Here is a 17,875-nt window from a genome sequence, read left to right on the forward strand (position 1 = left end):
CTAGCAATAAATGATACCTGATACTAGTAGATTATAGTTTTATTTTGATAAAACAGTACACTAAAATCAGAAGAAAGAGGCTTGGTTTCAGTATGAACTGAGAATTCAGGGAAAGCAGTCCCATCCTGAAGCAACTTAGGTTGGGTTTGTGAAGGTAAGACATGGGCCTGTGTTAAAAGAAATAGTGCTAACCAAAAATGAAAACTTGGACTTAAAATATCACAGTGTATGGGGAGTAGATGTGGCACAAGCATTTGAGTGCCTGCTTCCCACATGAGAGGTCCCAGGTTTGGTTCCTCATGCCTCCTAAAAACAAACAGACTAAAAACAACAAGTAAACAAGCCAACTAACACAGGGGAGCCAATGTGGCTCAATGGTTGGGCACCAACTTCCCACACAGGAGGACGCGGGTTCAATCCCTGGCCCCAGTACCCCTCAAGATAAATAAATAAATAAAATCACTCTTTGAGTTTTCATTGCCTATTCTCCATAAAATTGGTCTAATATGTACTCATCTTGGTTCACCTAATTGCTAGAAGGTTCAAATGAGAAAATCTTTTGTTAAACAGTAAAACGTTACACAAATCCAAAGCCAATATTACTGCAGGAAGGAACCTAAATCACATTGATTCTCCCTCCCCAACACCCTAGGAAGGAGGTCTGCAATCCATTCCTGGGTCCACAGCCCAGTTTTGAGCAAGTAACAGGGGCAATTTTAATGACCCAGGTTGAACCAAGAATCAAAGAAGAGCAGTAGGGAAGCCGATTTGGCTCAATGGATAGGGCATCTGCCTACCACATGGGAGGTCCAAGGTTCAAATCCAGGGTCTCCTGACCTGTATGGAGAAGCTGGCCCACGCACAAAGCTGATGCACGCAAGGGGTGCTGTGCCATGTCATACAGGGGTGTCCCCACGTAGGGGAGCCCCATGTGCAAGGAGTGTGCGCAAGTAGGAGAGCCACCCTGCACAGCCAAAGTACAGCCTGCCCAGGAGTGGGACCGCAGACACAGAGCTGATGCAGCAAGATGACGCAACAAAGAGAGACAGATTCTTGGTGATGTTGGCAAGAATACAAGCGGACACAGAAGAACACACAGTGAATGGACAGAGAGCAGACAACTGGGGGGGGATAAAAAAAAAAAAACAGCAGCAGTAACACACAACCACCTGCCACTAAATCACTACAAAGGAGAGAGAAATTGAACATCTGACTAAACTCACCATCCTAATCAGATGCTTAGACATCACAAAAAATTATGAGGCAACTAAGAAAATGGAAGACACAGCCCAAAAAAAGCAATATACCAAACCCCAGAAGAGATGCAGGATTTGAGACAACTGATTAATGAGATGTACACAAATTTGCAAAATCAAACTCAGGAGCTGAAAGACAATATGGCTAAAAAGATAAACAACATAAAGAAGATACTGAGCTAACACAGAGAAGAATCTGAAAACCTGAAGAGAAAAGTAACAGTACTCATGGGAATGAAAGACATGACAGGTAAGATCAAAAACACAATAGAGGCATTTAACAGCAGGCTCGAAATGACAGAATAAAGTTAGTAAGTGGTATCGATGACAGAACAGCTGAAATTGAAGAGAGAAAAGAATGGGAAAAACTAAGCAGGGGCACAGGATTTGAGTGACAACATGAAATGCAACAACATATATGTCATGGGAGTTCTAGAAGTAAAAGAGAAGGGAAAAGGGCAGAAAGAGTTTTTGAAGAAATAATGGCTGAAAATTTCCTAACTCTCACGAAAGAAATGAACAAACATGTCTAAAACATACAGCATACTCCAATGAGAAGAAACTCAAATAGACCTACTCCAAGACACAAACTACTGAGAATATGTCAAATATCAAAGAGAAATAGAAAATTCTGAAAACAGCAAGGGAGAAGCAAACAATCACTTACAAGGTACATCCAGTAAAAATTGTATAGATTTCTCTTCAGAATGCATATACAGTGATATGACACAATCAGGATACTGAAAGAAGAAAAACTGCCAGCTGAGAATTCTTTATCCAGCAAAATTGTCCTTCAAATACGAAGGTGAGTTTAAAACACACAAACAAAAACTAGAGGGTTTGCAAAAAAGAATCTGCTGTTGCAGGAAATATTAAAGAAAGCCTTAAAGCCTGAAAAAAAAAGACAAGAGAGAGGCCTGGAGGAGAGTATAGAAGAAAGACCATCAGAAAGGATAACCAAAAGAAAAAAAGAAACACGGATGGAAATATGAAAACCTATGAATAAACATATGAAAACAAAGGAATAAAGGGTGGAAGTCAATAAGATATTTACAGTAATAACATTGAATGTGAATGGATTAAACTCTTCAAAAAAGATACATACTGACAGAATGGATAAAAAAATCATGAGCCATCCATCCATATGCTCCTTATGAGAGACTCACCTTAGACCAAGGAATAAAAACCAGCCGAAAGTGAAACGATGGAAAAAGATACTCCAACCAAATAGCAACCAAAAAAGAGCAAGACCCTATACTAATATAGGACAAAACAGACTTTAATGCAAAAGAGTTATAAGAGATATAGAAGGCTATTATATATAATAAAAGGGATAATAGCCATAAATATCTATGCACCCAAAAAAGGGTGCCGAAAAATACATGAGACAAACCCTGACAAAACTGAAGGGAGAAATAGATAGCTCTACAATAATTGTTAGAGACTTCAACATCCCACTCACATCATTAGCGAGAACTAGACAGTAGATCAACAAGGAAACAGAGAACTTGAACAATATGATAAATGAATGAGACCTAACATATATATACAGTATGCTGTATCCAAACACAGCAGGTTATACATTCTTCTCAAGTGCCCATGGATCTTTCTCCAGGAAAGACCACGTGTTAGTGTGCAACACTTTTCTCAATAAATATGATCTCAGATTACAATGGAATGAAAAAACTGGAAATCAGTAATAGACAGGAAAAAGGTAAATTCACAAATGTGTGGAGGCTGAACAACACACTCATAAGTAATCAGTGGGTCAAAGAAGATACTACAAATAAAATCAGTAAATATACTGAGACAAATGAAAATCAGAACACAATGTATCAAAATTTATGGATACAGTGAAGCCAGTCTTGAAAGGGAAACTTACAGCCCTAAATGCAAATATTAAAAAAGAGGAAACACCTAAACTCAAAGATTTAACTAAATAACTAGAGATACTAGAAAAAAAAAACAGCAAAGCAATCCCAAAACAAGCAGAAGGAAAAAATAATGAAGAATAGAGCAGAAATAAATGAAATTGAGGGAGAGAAAAAAAGAAAAATCAGTAAAATTTGGTTCTTTGTGAAGATCAATAAAACTGACAACCCCCTAGCTAGACTAACAAAGAAATAAGAGAGAAGATGCAAATAAATACAATCAGAAATGAAAGAGGGGAAGTTCGAACTGATCCCACAGAAATAAAAAGAATCATAAGAGGATATTATGAGAAACTGTATGCCAACAAACTAGCCAACCTAGATGAAATGTACAAATTCCAAGAAATGCAAAACCAACCTACACTGACGCTACAAGAAATACAAGAACTTAACAAACCAATCACATTTAAAGAGATTGAATCTGTCATCAAAAATCTCCCAGCAAAGAAAAGTCCAGGACCAGATGGCTTCACAGGTGAATTCTACCAAGCATTTTGAAAAGAATTAACACCAATCTTGTTTAAACTCTTCCAAAAAACTGAAGAAGGAAAATTACCCAAAACATTTTATGAAGCCAACATCACCCTTATACCAAAGCCAGATAAAGATATGACAAGAAAATTACATACCAATCTCTCTAACCAACAGATGCAAAAATTCTCAACAAAATACATGTAAATTGAATCCAACAACATATCAAAAGACTTATACATCATGACCAAGTGGGACTTATTCCTGGTATACAAGGCAGGTTCAACATTAGAAAATCAATCAACATAATACACCACATTAACAATTTGAAGGAAAAAACCAAATGATCATCTCAATCGATGCAGAAAAGGAATTCGACAAAATCCAGCATTCTTATTTGATTAAAAAAAAAAAACTTCAAAAGGTAGGAATAAAAGAAAAATTCAATTTTATAAAAGGCATATATGAAAAACCCACAGCCAACATCATACTCAACAGTGAAATGTTGAAAGCTTTTCCTCTAAGCTCCAGAACAAGGCAAGGATGCTCACTGTCACCACTGTTACTCAATATTTATGAGACGTCCTAGCTACGGCAATTACACAAGAAAAAAAATTAAAGGCATCCAAATAGGAAAAGAGGAAGTACAACTCTTAGTTTCTGCAGATGACATGATCCTATATTTAGAAAATTCTGCGGTATCCATGACAAAGTTACTTGAGTTAATAAATTAGTTCAGTGAAGTGGCAGGATACGAGATCAACACACAAAAATCAGTAATGCTTTTGGACACTAGCACTGAACAATCTGAGGAGGAAATCAGGGGGAAAATTCTATTTACTATGGCAACAAAAAGACTCAAATACCTAGGAATTAATTTAGCCCAAGAAGTACAGGACCTATATGAAGAAAATTACAAAAGAATGCTAAAAGACATTTTAAAAGACCTAAACAAATAAAAAGACATTCTGTGTTCATGAACTGAAAGATGTCAGTCTTACCCAAACTGATTTATAGATTCAATGCAATACTGGTGAAATCCAACAGCCTACTTTACAGAATTAGAAATGCTAATTAACAAATTGATTTGGAAGGGAATATGCACCCAAATATCCAAAAGCATTCTAAAAAAAAAGAGTGACATGGAAGGAATTTCACTGCCTTACCTTGGAACATTATTACAAAGCTACAGTGGTCAAAACAGCACGGTACTGGCATAAAGATAGACACATCGATCAGTGAAATAAGATAGAGAATCCAGAAATAAATTGTCACCTATATGGTCAACTGTTTTTTGACAAACCTACCAAGTCCATGTTAACAGGACAAAACAGTCTCTTCGTTCTCTATACAAGAACCAACTCAAAATGGATCAAAGGCCTAAATATAAAAGCCAGGACCTTAAAACTACTAAAAGAAAATGTAGGGAAATATCTTAAAGACCTTATGGTAGGTGGTGGTTTCTTGGACCTTACATCCAAAGGATAAGCAAAAAAAGAAAAAAACAGACAGATGTACCTCCTCAAAATTAAACTTTTACACCTCCCAGGATTTTGTCAAAAGGGTGAGAAGGCAGCCGGCTCAATGTTAGAAACTATTTGGAAATCACATGTCAGATAAGGGTTTGATATTTAGGATATATAAAGAGATGTTACAACTCAACAGCAAAAAGACGAACGATCCAATTAAAAAATGGCAAAAGACTTGAATAGACATTTGTCCAAAGAAGAAATAAAAAACGGCAAAAAAACACATGAAAAAATGCTCAACATCACTAATGATTAGGGAAATGCAAATCAAAACTATAATGAGATGCCATTTCACGTTTATCAAAATGGCCACTATTAAAAAGACAGGGAACTTCAAGTGTTGGAGAGGATGTGGAGAGATAGGAACACTTAATCACTGTTGGTGGCAATGCAAAATGGTATAGCCCCTGGGAAGGACTGTTCGGTAGTTCCAAAAGAAGCTTAAAATAGACTTGCCATATGACCCTGCAATATCACCTCTGGGTAAATACTCAGAAGAACAGAGAGAGAGAGAGAAAGAGAGAGAGCAGTGTCACACACAGACATCTGCACAACGATGTTCAAAGTGGCATTATTCATGACTGCCAAAAGTTGGAAACATTTCAGGTGTCCATCAACTGATGATGAATGGATAAACAAACTGTAATATATTCACATGATGAAATATTATCTAGTGGTAAGAAGAAACGAAGTCGTAAAGCATATGATAACATGGATGAACCTGTGGACATTATGTTGAGTAATGCCAGCCAGACACAAAAGGATAAACACTGCGTTACTATGGACTAAATACATTATGTTACAGATTGTATGATTCCATTTATATAAAAAGCTAATATAAACCACTTTATAAAGATGAAATTAGGGGTGTGGAGTTTTTCTTTCTGGAGTAATGAAATAATTCTATAATTTTTTGTGGTGATGTATGCACAACATTCTGATTAAAAGCTATTGATTATACATTTTAAATAGACTGTATGATATGTGAATATATCTCAATAAAACTGCTTAATAAATAATTGTGAATGAATAGCCAGAAATAGCCACTATGTACATCTGGGGAAACACAGAGATTGATAGGTGGAGAATTTTTTTGTTTGTCCATTTTTGTTAACCATTATTATTACTGTTGAAATAAAATAATGAAAACACTCTAATAATGGTTGATGTGATGAATGCATAACTAAGTGATTATATCAAATACTACCGATTGTACACATTAGAGAAATCAGTATGTACTAATAAAATTGATTTGTTAAAAATTCAAGGACATTAATAGGAAAATAGATAGATGAACGAGGACTGTAGATTACCTAAAAGTATTGCATCAAGGTTAATGTCCTGATTTTGTTATATTGTGGTTGTGTAAGAGAAAATACTTTTATTTTTTAACTGTCTAAAAACACAAATTTTTAGTGATAAAAGGGCATCATATTTGCAAGTAACACTGAAAGAATTACAAAAGTGTGGGACAAGTAGGGGGAGAATGATAAAGCAAAAATAAAATGGTACCATTTGGAGAAATGGGTAAAAGGTAAATTAGACTTTTGTTGGTACTATTTTTCTGGAGCCTGAAATATTACCAAAATAAAAAGTTAAAATAAGTAATCCAATGATATCCTCAGCTTAGCATGGAAATTCCTACATAATACGATCTTTGCCTCACACAACACTTGAAAGCATTTTACTCTATATTTCATTTATATTAAAAAGAAGTTAAAATACTCCTTCTATGGAACTTAAAAGAGTTAATTTTCAGCTGTCTGGGAAATGTGCCACTATGAAATTTAACCTAAGAATTCTGACAGCAAATTTATACTATCTTTTAAAATGCATCGGGTTCATATATAAGAATTTTGCCGAAGGTAAAAATTACTTATTGAAAGTAATTAAATAATGTAAAATATGCCTTAGTTACCAAACTTACCAACTGTTTTTCACTCACAGGAGATGGAGATGAGGGAGCAGTTTCTCCAGCAGTGGGATGCCAGGTCAAGAGCCTGTAAAAAATACCAAAATCACAGGGATCACTGCGGCAGGTCACATACCACAATCAACACATTTTGAAGTGCGCACAAAAAAATGACAAGAATATACTGAAAACAACATATTTCTCTTTAGAACTATAGCTAAGAGCAATTACCTGAAAAACATCTGGTAGAAAGTTTAAAACACATATTTCCAGAACATAATTAACGAGCATGTAATAAACTTTGGCCCAAAAGAAGACAATAAGTTGTCACACCTAGATTGTATGCTGGGTACAGACGGATGATTATGGCCCAAGTTCCTGCTTCTGGGGATGGAGAAGCCCCCGAGGAGTGGGGCAGACAGACGGTAAACAGATCACTTCAGTTCAATATTGAAAGTGGCTCTGCTACAGATATGTTCTATTAAGAGACACTTACTAGATGTTCTCTGAAGTCTTACAGCTTATCCTAAGTATGTAATTCAAAAAATTAAACAAAATCAATGCTTAAGAAAAAAAACCACACAGCCCAATTAGTTTTTGAAAAGATTTCCTAGGGACAAGATCTAGGCAAGAATTTATAGGAACTCTGACCTATCGGCCACAGATAAACTCTATCAGACACGAGTCATTTAAGGATCATTTGTCAATTTATTAAACTGCTCTAATGAAAAAGTATTCCAATAAAAAAGATTATCCTGTAATTAGAAAGAGGCCAGAGGGATGACTATGTGTCCTTTCACTGAAGTTCTGCCTACATACTGCTTTTCTAGGGGCGTGTACACCTTTATTCACATTCTATTTACTACTGACTAGGATATTTACAAGGGGATCACTTCAAATGCAAATACGTTTCATTCATTTTAAGAAAATACTTATGAAGTTTAAAAATCTGAACTGACAGTTGTCATACATAATTCTGTGCCAAGGGGCACACATGTGCCTATTTTTTTTTTTTTTAAGATTTATTTATTTATCTCCCCTTCCCCCACCCCGGCTGTCTGTTCTCTGTGTCTGTTAGCTGTGTCTTCTTTGTCCGCTTCTGTTGTCAGAGGCACAGGAATCTGTGTCTCTTTTTGTTGTGTCATCTTGTTGTGTCAGCTCTCCGTGTGTGTGGCACCATTCCTGGGCAGGCTGCACTTTCTTTCACGCTGGGCGGCTCTCCTTACGGGGCGCACTCCTTGTGCATGGGGCTCCCCTAAGCAGGGACACCCCTGCATGGCAGGGCACTCCTTGTGCCCATCAGCACTGCGCATGGGCCAGCTCCACACGGGTCAAGGAGGCCCGGGGTTTGAACTGCGGACCTCCCATGTGGTAGACGGACGCCCTAACCACTGGGCGAAGTCCGTTGCCACATGTGCTTATTCATAACGTGTTTTAAAGAACAATCCACCTGTGCACTTAAAAACTGCACATCTAAGGTAAAACTATTTGGACCTTGGAGAATCCCTAGTGTTGAGCTGGGAAATAAGTTCAAGTCTGTCCAATAAACCAGGTGCTATCAGTCACTTAGCCTGTTTTATCTTCCCCATTGATAAGAACTACCTCATTATGGCTCAGTTCTAAACTCATCTCTTAGAGAAAGATGCAAATAGATTTTACTTAGAGTATTAAAAATCCAAAATAACTGAAAAATATGTTGTTGTTCCCAATTAGAAACCACTGCTTAGTTTGGTCTGCATAAAGAAAATCTTACAGAAGTCAGTGGAATCACTTCATTATGACCCAAATTTTGGATGATCAGACTAGAGGTTTTAGTTTACAAAGAACTTAGTTCATGTATTTCTTAGGATTTACAGGAGTCTGAGTTGAATTAAATCTGAATTCATGTAACTCTGGGACATCTTTAAAAAAAGATTTCTGTTAGGAGACATTGCTATTCATTAACAAACTTTTAAAATATACAAATATAAACATAAAGTCATATAAATTCTTACGCATGTGGGATTGTGGTTTTGAAGATATCCAGTGTGCAGTTACAAGTTTTATCCCAGATTTCTAGGGTAAATTTTTCACCATTCAGAATAACAACATTCTCTAAGCAGTTTGTACCAGATCGTGCTAATTGCTCATTGTCTAGAAAAAGAAAAATGCAATTCATAATTATACATTACCATGGTTACATTTAACTACTTTCTAACACATCCAGTAGAGCCCTACCTTGCTGCACACACCAGTATAGCTGTGCAAAAATATCATCCAGAAGTACATCACTGAGTACTTCTAAATACTGGGTGAAGACATCACAGATTGCATAAAGTGCATGATTGCAAGTAGTTGTCATCCACTCAGCTTTCTGGGGAGAAAAAAAGGTTAAATGAAGGTTAGGCCATTCGACAATTACCAGAATTTAAAAAGAAAGGTTTTCATATCTAAAATGTAAGCCAGTCAGTATTTCTTCAAACAGAGCTTTAATTCTCTTTAAAACATTATATTTCCCTCAACTTAATATCTGATTTCTATTTTACCCATTATCCCTGATAAGCCATACCATAAATGCAGAAACTTGAACTATTTCTGCATTATTTGCTTAGATTATAAAGAGAGCATCACTATAATGTCTTAATATTCACATTATAAGTTTTCAAACAATATGCATGTACAACAATAGCTGGCCTTGCTCCAGAAAATGAAAGAACATGGAAAAAAAGAAGGAAATGATAAGAATTTATTTAAGTGGGGTTAGGGAGGGTTTAAAATAAAACTAACATTCCTGAATTATGATTACAGTTGAAAACACCATAAAGGTGAAAAGTATTATTCAAGATAAGTATACATAATTTCTTAATTTTTCTCAAGTACATAAAGGATAATTATAGAGGTTGCTTTTTAAAAAAAAATACAATTACATGGGACAAAACAGGGGAAACTAAACTTGACCCTCTCTACCCATTCTTCCTAAAATGCATACTATAAATGGTTAGTAGTAAAACACATAGAAATAAAATTTAAATTTTACTTTGTATCCTTTATTCAATTCAGAATAGGCAATTACTTTGTAATACCACAGAAAGTTACAGGTATTAGTTCTGACAAAGATTAAAATGAGAAAAGAAACTGAAAATCCAACAAAAACAATGAAGATAATAAACTAATTCATTAACTCAGTTCTATCCTAAAATACTGTTCATCTATAAAGACACACTATGACATTCTCATGCCCGAAAGTAAAAATTTTCTAGGAGCTCTTTTCTGCTCAATGTGTTTGCTTTGAAATACTAAAATATATTATGGAAAATAATAGGAACCTTTCAATTTGACTATGCAAAATGAAAAGTTTATGTTCTCTTACCTCTGTCTGCTGTTCTGGCAATTTCATATTGTCAAAGATTCTGAAAACAATTCTAAACAAATCCTGCCACCAGTGTTTTTCATAAGTATGGCCATATGTTTTCATTATTTCAAACATTACTGTTAACCCCCTAAAGTGAGAAAACACAATTAGGACAGCTATAACACAAAAAGTATAACACATCAGAAACTCCCTCCTAAAACAGTTTAATAGTACCCAAAGCTACTAAAAACAGAAAGTTTAAACTGGTTTCAGTCTAACACATGAAACTTGGATTTTAGAAATTTAAATGGTAAAACAACTGATTTCTTTAGGATGCATCATTCAGGAAAGAACTCCAAAAGCCTTAGTTTAAAAAAATAATGTTTACCTTTATTTTACATTTGCCCCATTCCCACGTCACCATACCAGCATTTAAAATGTGTAAATGGAATTAGAGTTTAAGAAAAAAAATCACCAACTGGGTGTTTATTAATTCTGCAGCACTGTAGCTAAGGAAGAAGCATATCCGTAACACCGTCATATCCATGCACTACTGCACTAAAGTAGTCTAAGAATGAACAAAAATTAGATTTTGGAAAATCAAAGAGCTAGAGGGATTTTTAACTAACACTATAAATCTTGTTCAGATAATACTTAAAAACGAAAGGGTTCATTATAAAACTAACCCACAAAGGCAAGTGTTTGGGTCTGTTTTTTCACTGGTGTAAGCACTCAATAAGCTTGCTGAACAAATAAACTGCTTACGATAACTTTCACTTTTGAAGAAGTGTTAAACTGAAAATTGCTCTCCTGATAATCTATTATCTTGTTTGAGATTAATACCTTTGTGTCAACATTAAAAAGTTTCATCTTTTCTCTACATGATACTTTCTTCTAGCAAAATATAGCCATCCTTCAATTTACAAATGGCTTATATTCCCTAAAATCTAATGGTAAATCAAAACAAATTTTTCTTTGTTCAATCTGTATTACTCTTGTGATTTTTAAAAAATTCAGTAAAATTAAATCTCCATATGACTAACAGTTCTTTCCAAAAAGAGGAATGGCTTTTGTTTAATATTGCTCTGAAATATTTCCCCCCAACTCCCCACAACAAAACAGAACTAAAATAAAATTGACCACACAATGACCTTGAATACTTGTTGACTGATACCAGGAAACATAAGTTGGCCATTTAAATTATTGACAGAGTGAGAAAAATTACACTATGAGATTGATATGAACTGTGACATGGAAAGTGTCTATAGAGCATTTATATGGTTATAAAATATCCAAAATAGTTTATTTATAAATAGACTTTATGTTCATGTAAATCTTAATATTAAGAAGGATTTTTGACAGTTCAAGTCTTTATGACTTAAATCTATGTTACTCAAAACTATTTTAATTCCCAGTCTTCAAGGACAAACTGTTCTTCGCTTAAAATCTACCAACAACGTGCATTTTAAAATTCTTCTATCTTTCATCTGGATATAAATAAAATTAGTTTTGCCACTAAGTTATATATGATTGGAAACAAATGGATGAAAAGAAAGAATGTGCAAGTATTAAATTAGAAGCTAAAACTCGAAGTAGGTTATAAAGAAATTTTAAGGAAAAGTAATTATTTCTTTTTATTGTTGCTCTACTTAGCATAACTTAAAATCTACCTATTAAGTCATTATGTTTATTACACGCATGATTTATGGAATTTAACTATCAATCCTGTGTTCATGTAAAAAAAGTACATGTGGTTAAAGTCAAAACAAATCCTTTATAATTTTAATTGCAAATACTGATTGTTACCTGGTTCTTACATCTAATTTGCATCTATTGATGATACAGGACAACTCAAAGAGAATTGGGAACCATCCTCTCACCCACACCCTGTCTTCAGGTGCCACATTCATATCATCACTTGTGTATTCCTTGAAAGCCTTCAAGGAAAAAGCAGGATTATTAAAGGCAAAAATACGTCAATATACCTGTATATTAAGCATATTATTTCTCTAAAATTTTTTTAAAGTGCTTTACAAAAAGTGAACAATTGGATAAACAATAATTTATAAAAACAAAGACTGTAACGGCCTGCAAAGAACACTGGACTAGAATTCAGAAGTTGGTATCTAGCTTCAATAGTCACTATGTAGGTGCATTAGCAGCCAAGTTGAATTAGGTTCTCATTTTAATCATTTCAAATGACTCTGAAACTATGCAGCCACAATCACCTCACTAGGAAGTGGTGAAGATCAAATGAGTCAATACATATAAAAGGTAATAAGCACCCCAAAATAAGGTCCATGTTAGTATACCAAAAATTCTTATTACCAAATCTATGATGCATCACTTCTCACGATAGCTACAAAGATGGATTCAGATATGCAAGATAAACTTGGCAGTCAGATTGTCAACTCAGTCTCTTACTTTAGAGCTTAAGCCTGCACCCACCCATAGCCAGTCAACTTTGGCATTGCAGAGAACTGACCGACAGAAAGCAGTACGGGGGAATTATAGCAAACAAAGGCTTGGGTTCCAAACCCCTAGTTCCCCTTTATAACCTTGCAACTATGGGATGCTTTTTAACCTCTCTGTGCCTCAGTTTCCTCATCTGTATGGGGCTGTAATATTAACTATTCCATACAGATTTTATGAAGACTAAACAAGTTAACACATGTAATATTTGGAAAACTATCCAACTTCAATAAACATTAGATATTAACAATTATAACTCAAAATCAAGTCACTGAAAAGTAAAATTTTCAGCAAAAATTTTGTTTCCTAAATGGCATTTTACCTGAGGTCTATCAGACACATATTTTGCACAATGGCGAATAAGTCGAATTGCTTCCATACTTGTGTCTGGGAAAGCTGCATTGCATGCAAATTCAGACAAACACTTCACTGCATCCTGGAAAGAGTCAATAGTTGCTGGAAAGTGTTTTTCAAACACAAGAGCTAAAAACAGAGAAAAATATATCAAAATAATTTCAATTTTTCAATTATTCTTAATTGTACCAAAAATTATCCACCTCTAGTATGATGCATATTTCTTAAAGATGGTTAAGGGCTTTGATATTGAACAGACCTGTGGTTCAAATCTGTCCCTACCACTTTATTTGACTGCACTGAGTAGTGAGGATAGGGAAGTATGTCTATTTTGTTTATATGATAAACCTAGCACCTGATACAGTGACTGGCACAAAGTAGGAACTGAATAAACATTTGTTGAATGAATATGTAAGCTATTTAACCTCTCTGTATCTTTTCCTTGGCCTGAAATGGGGGATAAAAATACCCAAGGGTAGTGATAAAGCACTACATAAAATAACATAGGCAAAGTGCTAAGCACAATGTTTGACCCAAACAAGCACTTGATAAATGATCATTACAAGGTCATTATCATCCATACACGCTTAACTTATATTCTTAGTATTTCATTCTCACTTAAAGTCAAAGAAGGCTGTGCAGTGCAGTGGCTAAAAGTCAAGACTTTGACTTAATAATCTCTGATTTCGAATTCCAGATCTCTAACTCACTAGCTGGCGACCTTGGTAAATTACTTAACCTCTGCGAACCTGAATTTCCTAATCTGTAAAAAAGTTACTTGCCTCATAGAGTTTTTGTGAGGATTTAAGAAATTATATGAAAAATGCTTAGAACAGTGCTTGGCAAAGTAAATACTTAATAAATGTTAGCTACCTATATAATAACAACAATGTCATTATTATTATTCACTCTGGTTCTGGAGGTAAAACCTAAAGCCGATCATAGGCCATCGAGATATTATACTCAAGTATCTTGGTGAACATATTAAAATGTTTTTTTACTTCAAGATAGCCAAAAACAATACTCACTAACAATGTGCCCTGTTGTTTGGAATGCTAGTTCCACTATGCTTTCATCTTGATCAGATGCAGCTAGATGAAATACAGAGAAAATGTTCTTCCATCCAGACCGAATATTAGCAGCTTGAGAATTAACCATCTGTGCTATACACCGTACAACCATGTCTCGAATTGTTGGAGACCTAAAATATTAATATAATTGCTTGGATATGCATATCAATAAGACTGAACAGTTGAACTTTTTAAAATTTGTCCCCGTTGTGGAAAACAATATGAGATTTTTCTGATTTTAAACAATTCAACCAATTTAATACCTGTTCCGTTTCATTATATGTTCAAAAGGTCTTAAGAAATCCTTCTGGAATCTGAAATTAGCAAGCTCCCCTTTCTCTAAGAACTTCATTGACAACTGCCTCAAGGAGTCTACAGCAAAAATAGCTACATCTTCATTAGGATTACAGCCAACCTGTAATGGCAACAAATACAGGACACTGATGTCAGTGGTGAAATCTATAAATCTTAACTATTACTTTTTAAATAGCATATATATCCCAAGATTCTATAAAGTACTAAGGTACGTTAACAATATTTCTCAATAAGAAAAAACAGGCATTTTAACTAAATCCAAAATTCAAATAATTTTCTATTAATTACAAAAAATAATGCATGATTGCTGGGATGGAAAAAACCCTCACCAAAAAATGTAGGGAAATTTTAAACAAAGGAAAATATTACAAATGTAAACAAATACCAATTATTCAAATACCTTATTAAAATGATCTCCAATAACTTCCCAAATTCGAGACCACTGCAATCTTATTCTTCCCATGTTGTAATATGATATTTCTACTATTTTTTGCAGACTAAACATTCTTGGATGTGTTGTGGACAGTAATTCATCCATAGACACAGCACAAAGCCAACGAACAAAATCCACTGTAATATAAATAGATTTACATTTCTTTAGCTTAACTTCCAAGTCTTTTAGCCAAAAAGCCTATAAGTGCAATAAATATACACACTTACCAATAGCATTTCCATCTAGCCTTGTAGACCCTGTAAATATTCTGGGAGGGGGAAGAGGGGAGAAACAATTTAAAAATTTATAGTATTACTTTTATTATACTAACTTAAAAGTGAGTGCTCTGGGGCAGTAGTTAGTTCTTTTTTAAGGAAACAAAAATCTATATAATCAAATGAATATTTTATTCATAAAATAGTAACAATAGTAGTTTGGATGTCAGTCTCCCATCACCATTCCATACACATCACTTTGCATTCAATAATATAACTGGAGTATGATCATATTGCTGAAATTTTATTTGTAGATTTATGAACACTGGTGAATAACTTATGAGACTCTAAGAGTAAGAAAAATATTAATCTGATGAAATGAATGACTCCCAAATTAAAAAACAGAAGATTTGGTAGTTTTTTTCCTGATCATCTACTAACATTAAACAAGTTCTTAAAATGAAAAATTCTACTTTATTTTTACAAAGAACCTAAGTTTGATTAGAAAACTCATTTACAATAACCACAAAAGATTTAATATAACCTTGAAAACAGTCTCATGGAACTAAACCAAGAAGTAGCTAAACCACTTCTCAACCTACCAGCTCTGTGCAGCTTCCTACAATGAGCTCTTTTTCTGTGTTTCAAAGTTCTGTAAAATATTTCAGCATAAATGTATTTTCCTCTTTATTTTTCTTTTAATGGCTGTATTTCTACCCATATTTTGGGTTTGTAACCAAGGGTTTTATGTGACACCCAGGAGGGAATGATATTCTTCCATTTAAAATAGGATTTGCATAATAAAAAGGAAACTTTAAAGAGAGGAATAGGGCACATATTAACCTTCAGAAATAAGAGTAAACATAACAACAGTTAACAGCTATTGGATTACAAGGTAGGGCACCAATTCTAAACACTATATATATATCCATCATTTAATATTCATAAATACATTGGAATGTACTATCAAAAACACAATTTTATAAAAGGAAAAATGGGGATACAGAGAAACTGAGGAACAAAGATATTTAATAATTTCCTCAAAGTCACAGAACTAGTAACTGCCAGAGTCAAGATTCAAATCAAGACAGTCTGACTCCAGAGTCTACCTCTCAATGACTTTGCCACACTGTCCCACACTAATCTGAAGAAAACGTATTAAACATTTAAAATACATTCTAGTTTTTTTCCTACTACCATATCCTCCATGTTTCTGAATACATCATGATTTTTAAATCTTTGTGCTCATCAATATCTTTCTTTATGTGTTGTGGCAAAGACTAATAAAAATAAGACAGGAAAAACAGCTTAAAAATTGATAGTATGTTAATTCAGAATCTGACCTCTTTCTAAATGAGTGTCTTCAGATTCCTATATTGCTCTTGTTAGTAGAATGAAAGTAAGTCAAAACCTAGCTGAAAACACAATCTGGGGGGAAAAAATCAAGAGCAATAAAGTCCTAATCATCCAGTGGTTAAAATGAATGAAGAAGTTAAAAACTACAAAGCCTAAAAAACTCTCATATAAACAAAACTGAAAACTGCTAGACTTACAATACAAATGTTACTAGCTGATTTATCAAACTAAAGGCATTTTCATGGAAGGCAATACCTATAAACAAACCATACCACAAGTAGACGCTAAACTCAATATTATAGAAGAAGCAGAAAAGGAATAAAAGAAACAAGAAAGGATTTTTTTTTTACATTGAGAGGGGATTAAATGGTAACGAGCAGAAAGGTAAAGAACAGAAGCATAGATGGAGATAATATGAAATCATATGGGAAGGAGGCAATGAACTCTCTGAAGATGGTGACATAATGGAGAACAAGGCAACAGGGACAGAGAACTATCACGGCAATCAAACAGGCTCTGTAGACTGAGGGATGATGGTGCGGGTGAGGAGAGCATGCATCCTGGGTAAGGGCATTCAAATTCCTACTCACTTTGGTAGGCTCTGAGGGGTCACTCTATTTCTAGTAATACTCCACTAAAGACAAGCCATGGTAGAGTACAGTGGTCTGTGGAGGCATTTAAAGTTAAGCCTTAATATACTAAGGCAGGAGAACAGAGCTATATGTTTCACAGTTTCAGTCTATGAAATGGATTCTACATTCCCTGTATGAAAAGCAAAGGACAGAAGTATGAGAATCTTGTATACTAACATAAAAAAACAAGCCCTGGAAAAAAAAAAGCACAAGTAGAGGGGAAAAATGGGTAGATTACTGCTTCATCGGCATTATGGTAGCAACACACACACACACAAACGTTGGTAAAACTCATGCAGATTCTAGATCATAAAAACTTTAAAACTGTATACAAGCTGCCTAAATGACTATACCTATAAAAGACTTTTCACAATTAAAATATCAGAGGTAATGTTTATTTCTTCAATCTAAGCTAACTGAAAGATGCTGATGAGCAAATATACCTGGATGAACTTTATGCATTTTCTAATGGGTGACAGAATGTTCCAAAGTGTGAGGTAGGCTAGTATAAAGCTAAATTTAATGTTTAAAAAAACAAAAACAAAAAAACCACTACAATGCTAAATAACTTTTTAGTTTTTTCAGTTAAATCATTCCT

At 34.4% G+C, this 17,875-nt stretch overlaps 1 protein-coding gene across 2 annotated transcripts in view; it reads right to left on the reverse strand.

Moving 5' to 3' along the window:
* ARFGEF1 (ARF guanine nucleotide exchange factor 1) overlaps positions 1-17,875 on the reverse strand; it is a 175,468-nt gene that overhangs the window by 14,629 nt on the left and 142,964 nt on the right. For both annotated transcript variants that reach the window (XM_058275607.1, XM_058275608.2), the window contains 10 exons: positions 15,302-15,342; positions 15,042-15,211; positions 14,590-14,741; positions 14,285-14,457; positions 13,225-13,385; positions 12,237-12,367; positions 10,449-10,578; positions 9,317-9,452; positions 9,094-9,232; positions 7,115-7,187 (listed from right to left, as the gene is read on the reverse strand). In XM_058275607.1, coding sequence (XP_058131590.1) covers positions 7,115-7,187; positions 9,094-9,232; positions 9,317-9,452; positions 10,449-10,578; positions 12,237-12,367; positions 13,225-13,385; positions 14,285-14,457; positions 14,590-14,741; positions 15,042-15,211; positions 15,302-15,342 — 1,306 coding nt within the window. The remainder of the gene's footprint in view (positions 1-7,114; positions 7,188-9,093; positions 9,233-9,316; positions 9,453-10,448; positions 10,579-12,236; positions 12,368-13,224; positions 13,386-14,284; positions 14,458-14,589; positions 14,742-15,041; positions 15,212-15,301; positions 15,343-17,875) is intronic.

The sequence above is a fragment of the Dasypus novemcinctus genome, chromosome 14 (genome assembly GCF_030445035.2).
Source record: "Dasypus novemcinctus isolate mDasNov1 chromosome 14, mDasNov1.1.hap2, whole genome shotgun sequence".
Lineage (NCBI taxonomy): Eukaryota > Metazoa > Chordata > Mammalia > Cingulata > Dasypodidae > Dasypus > Dasypus novemcinctus.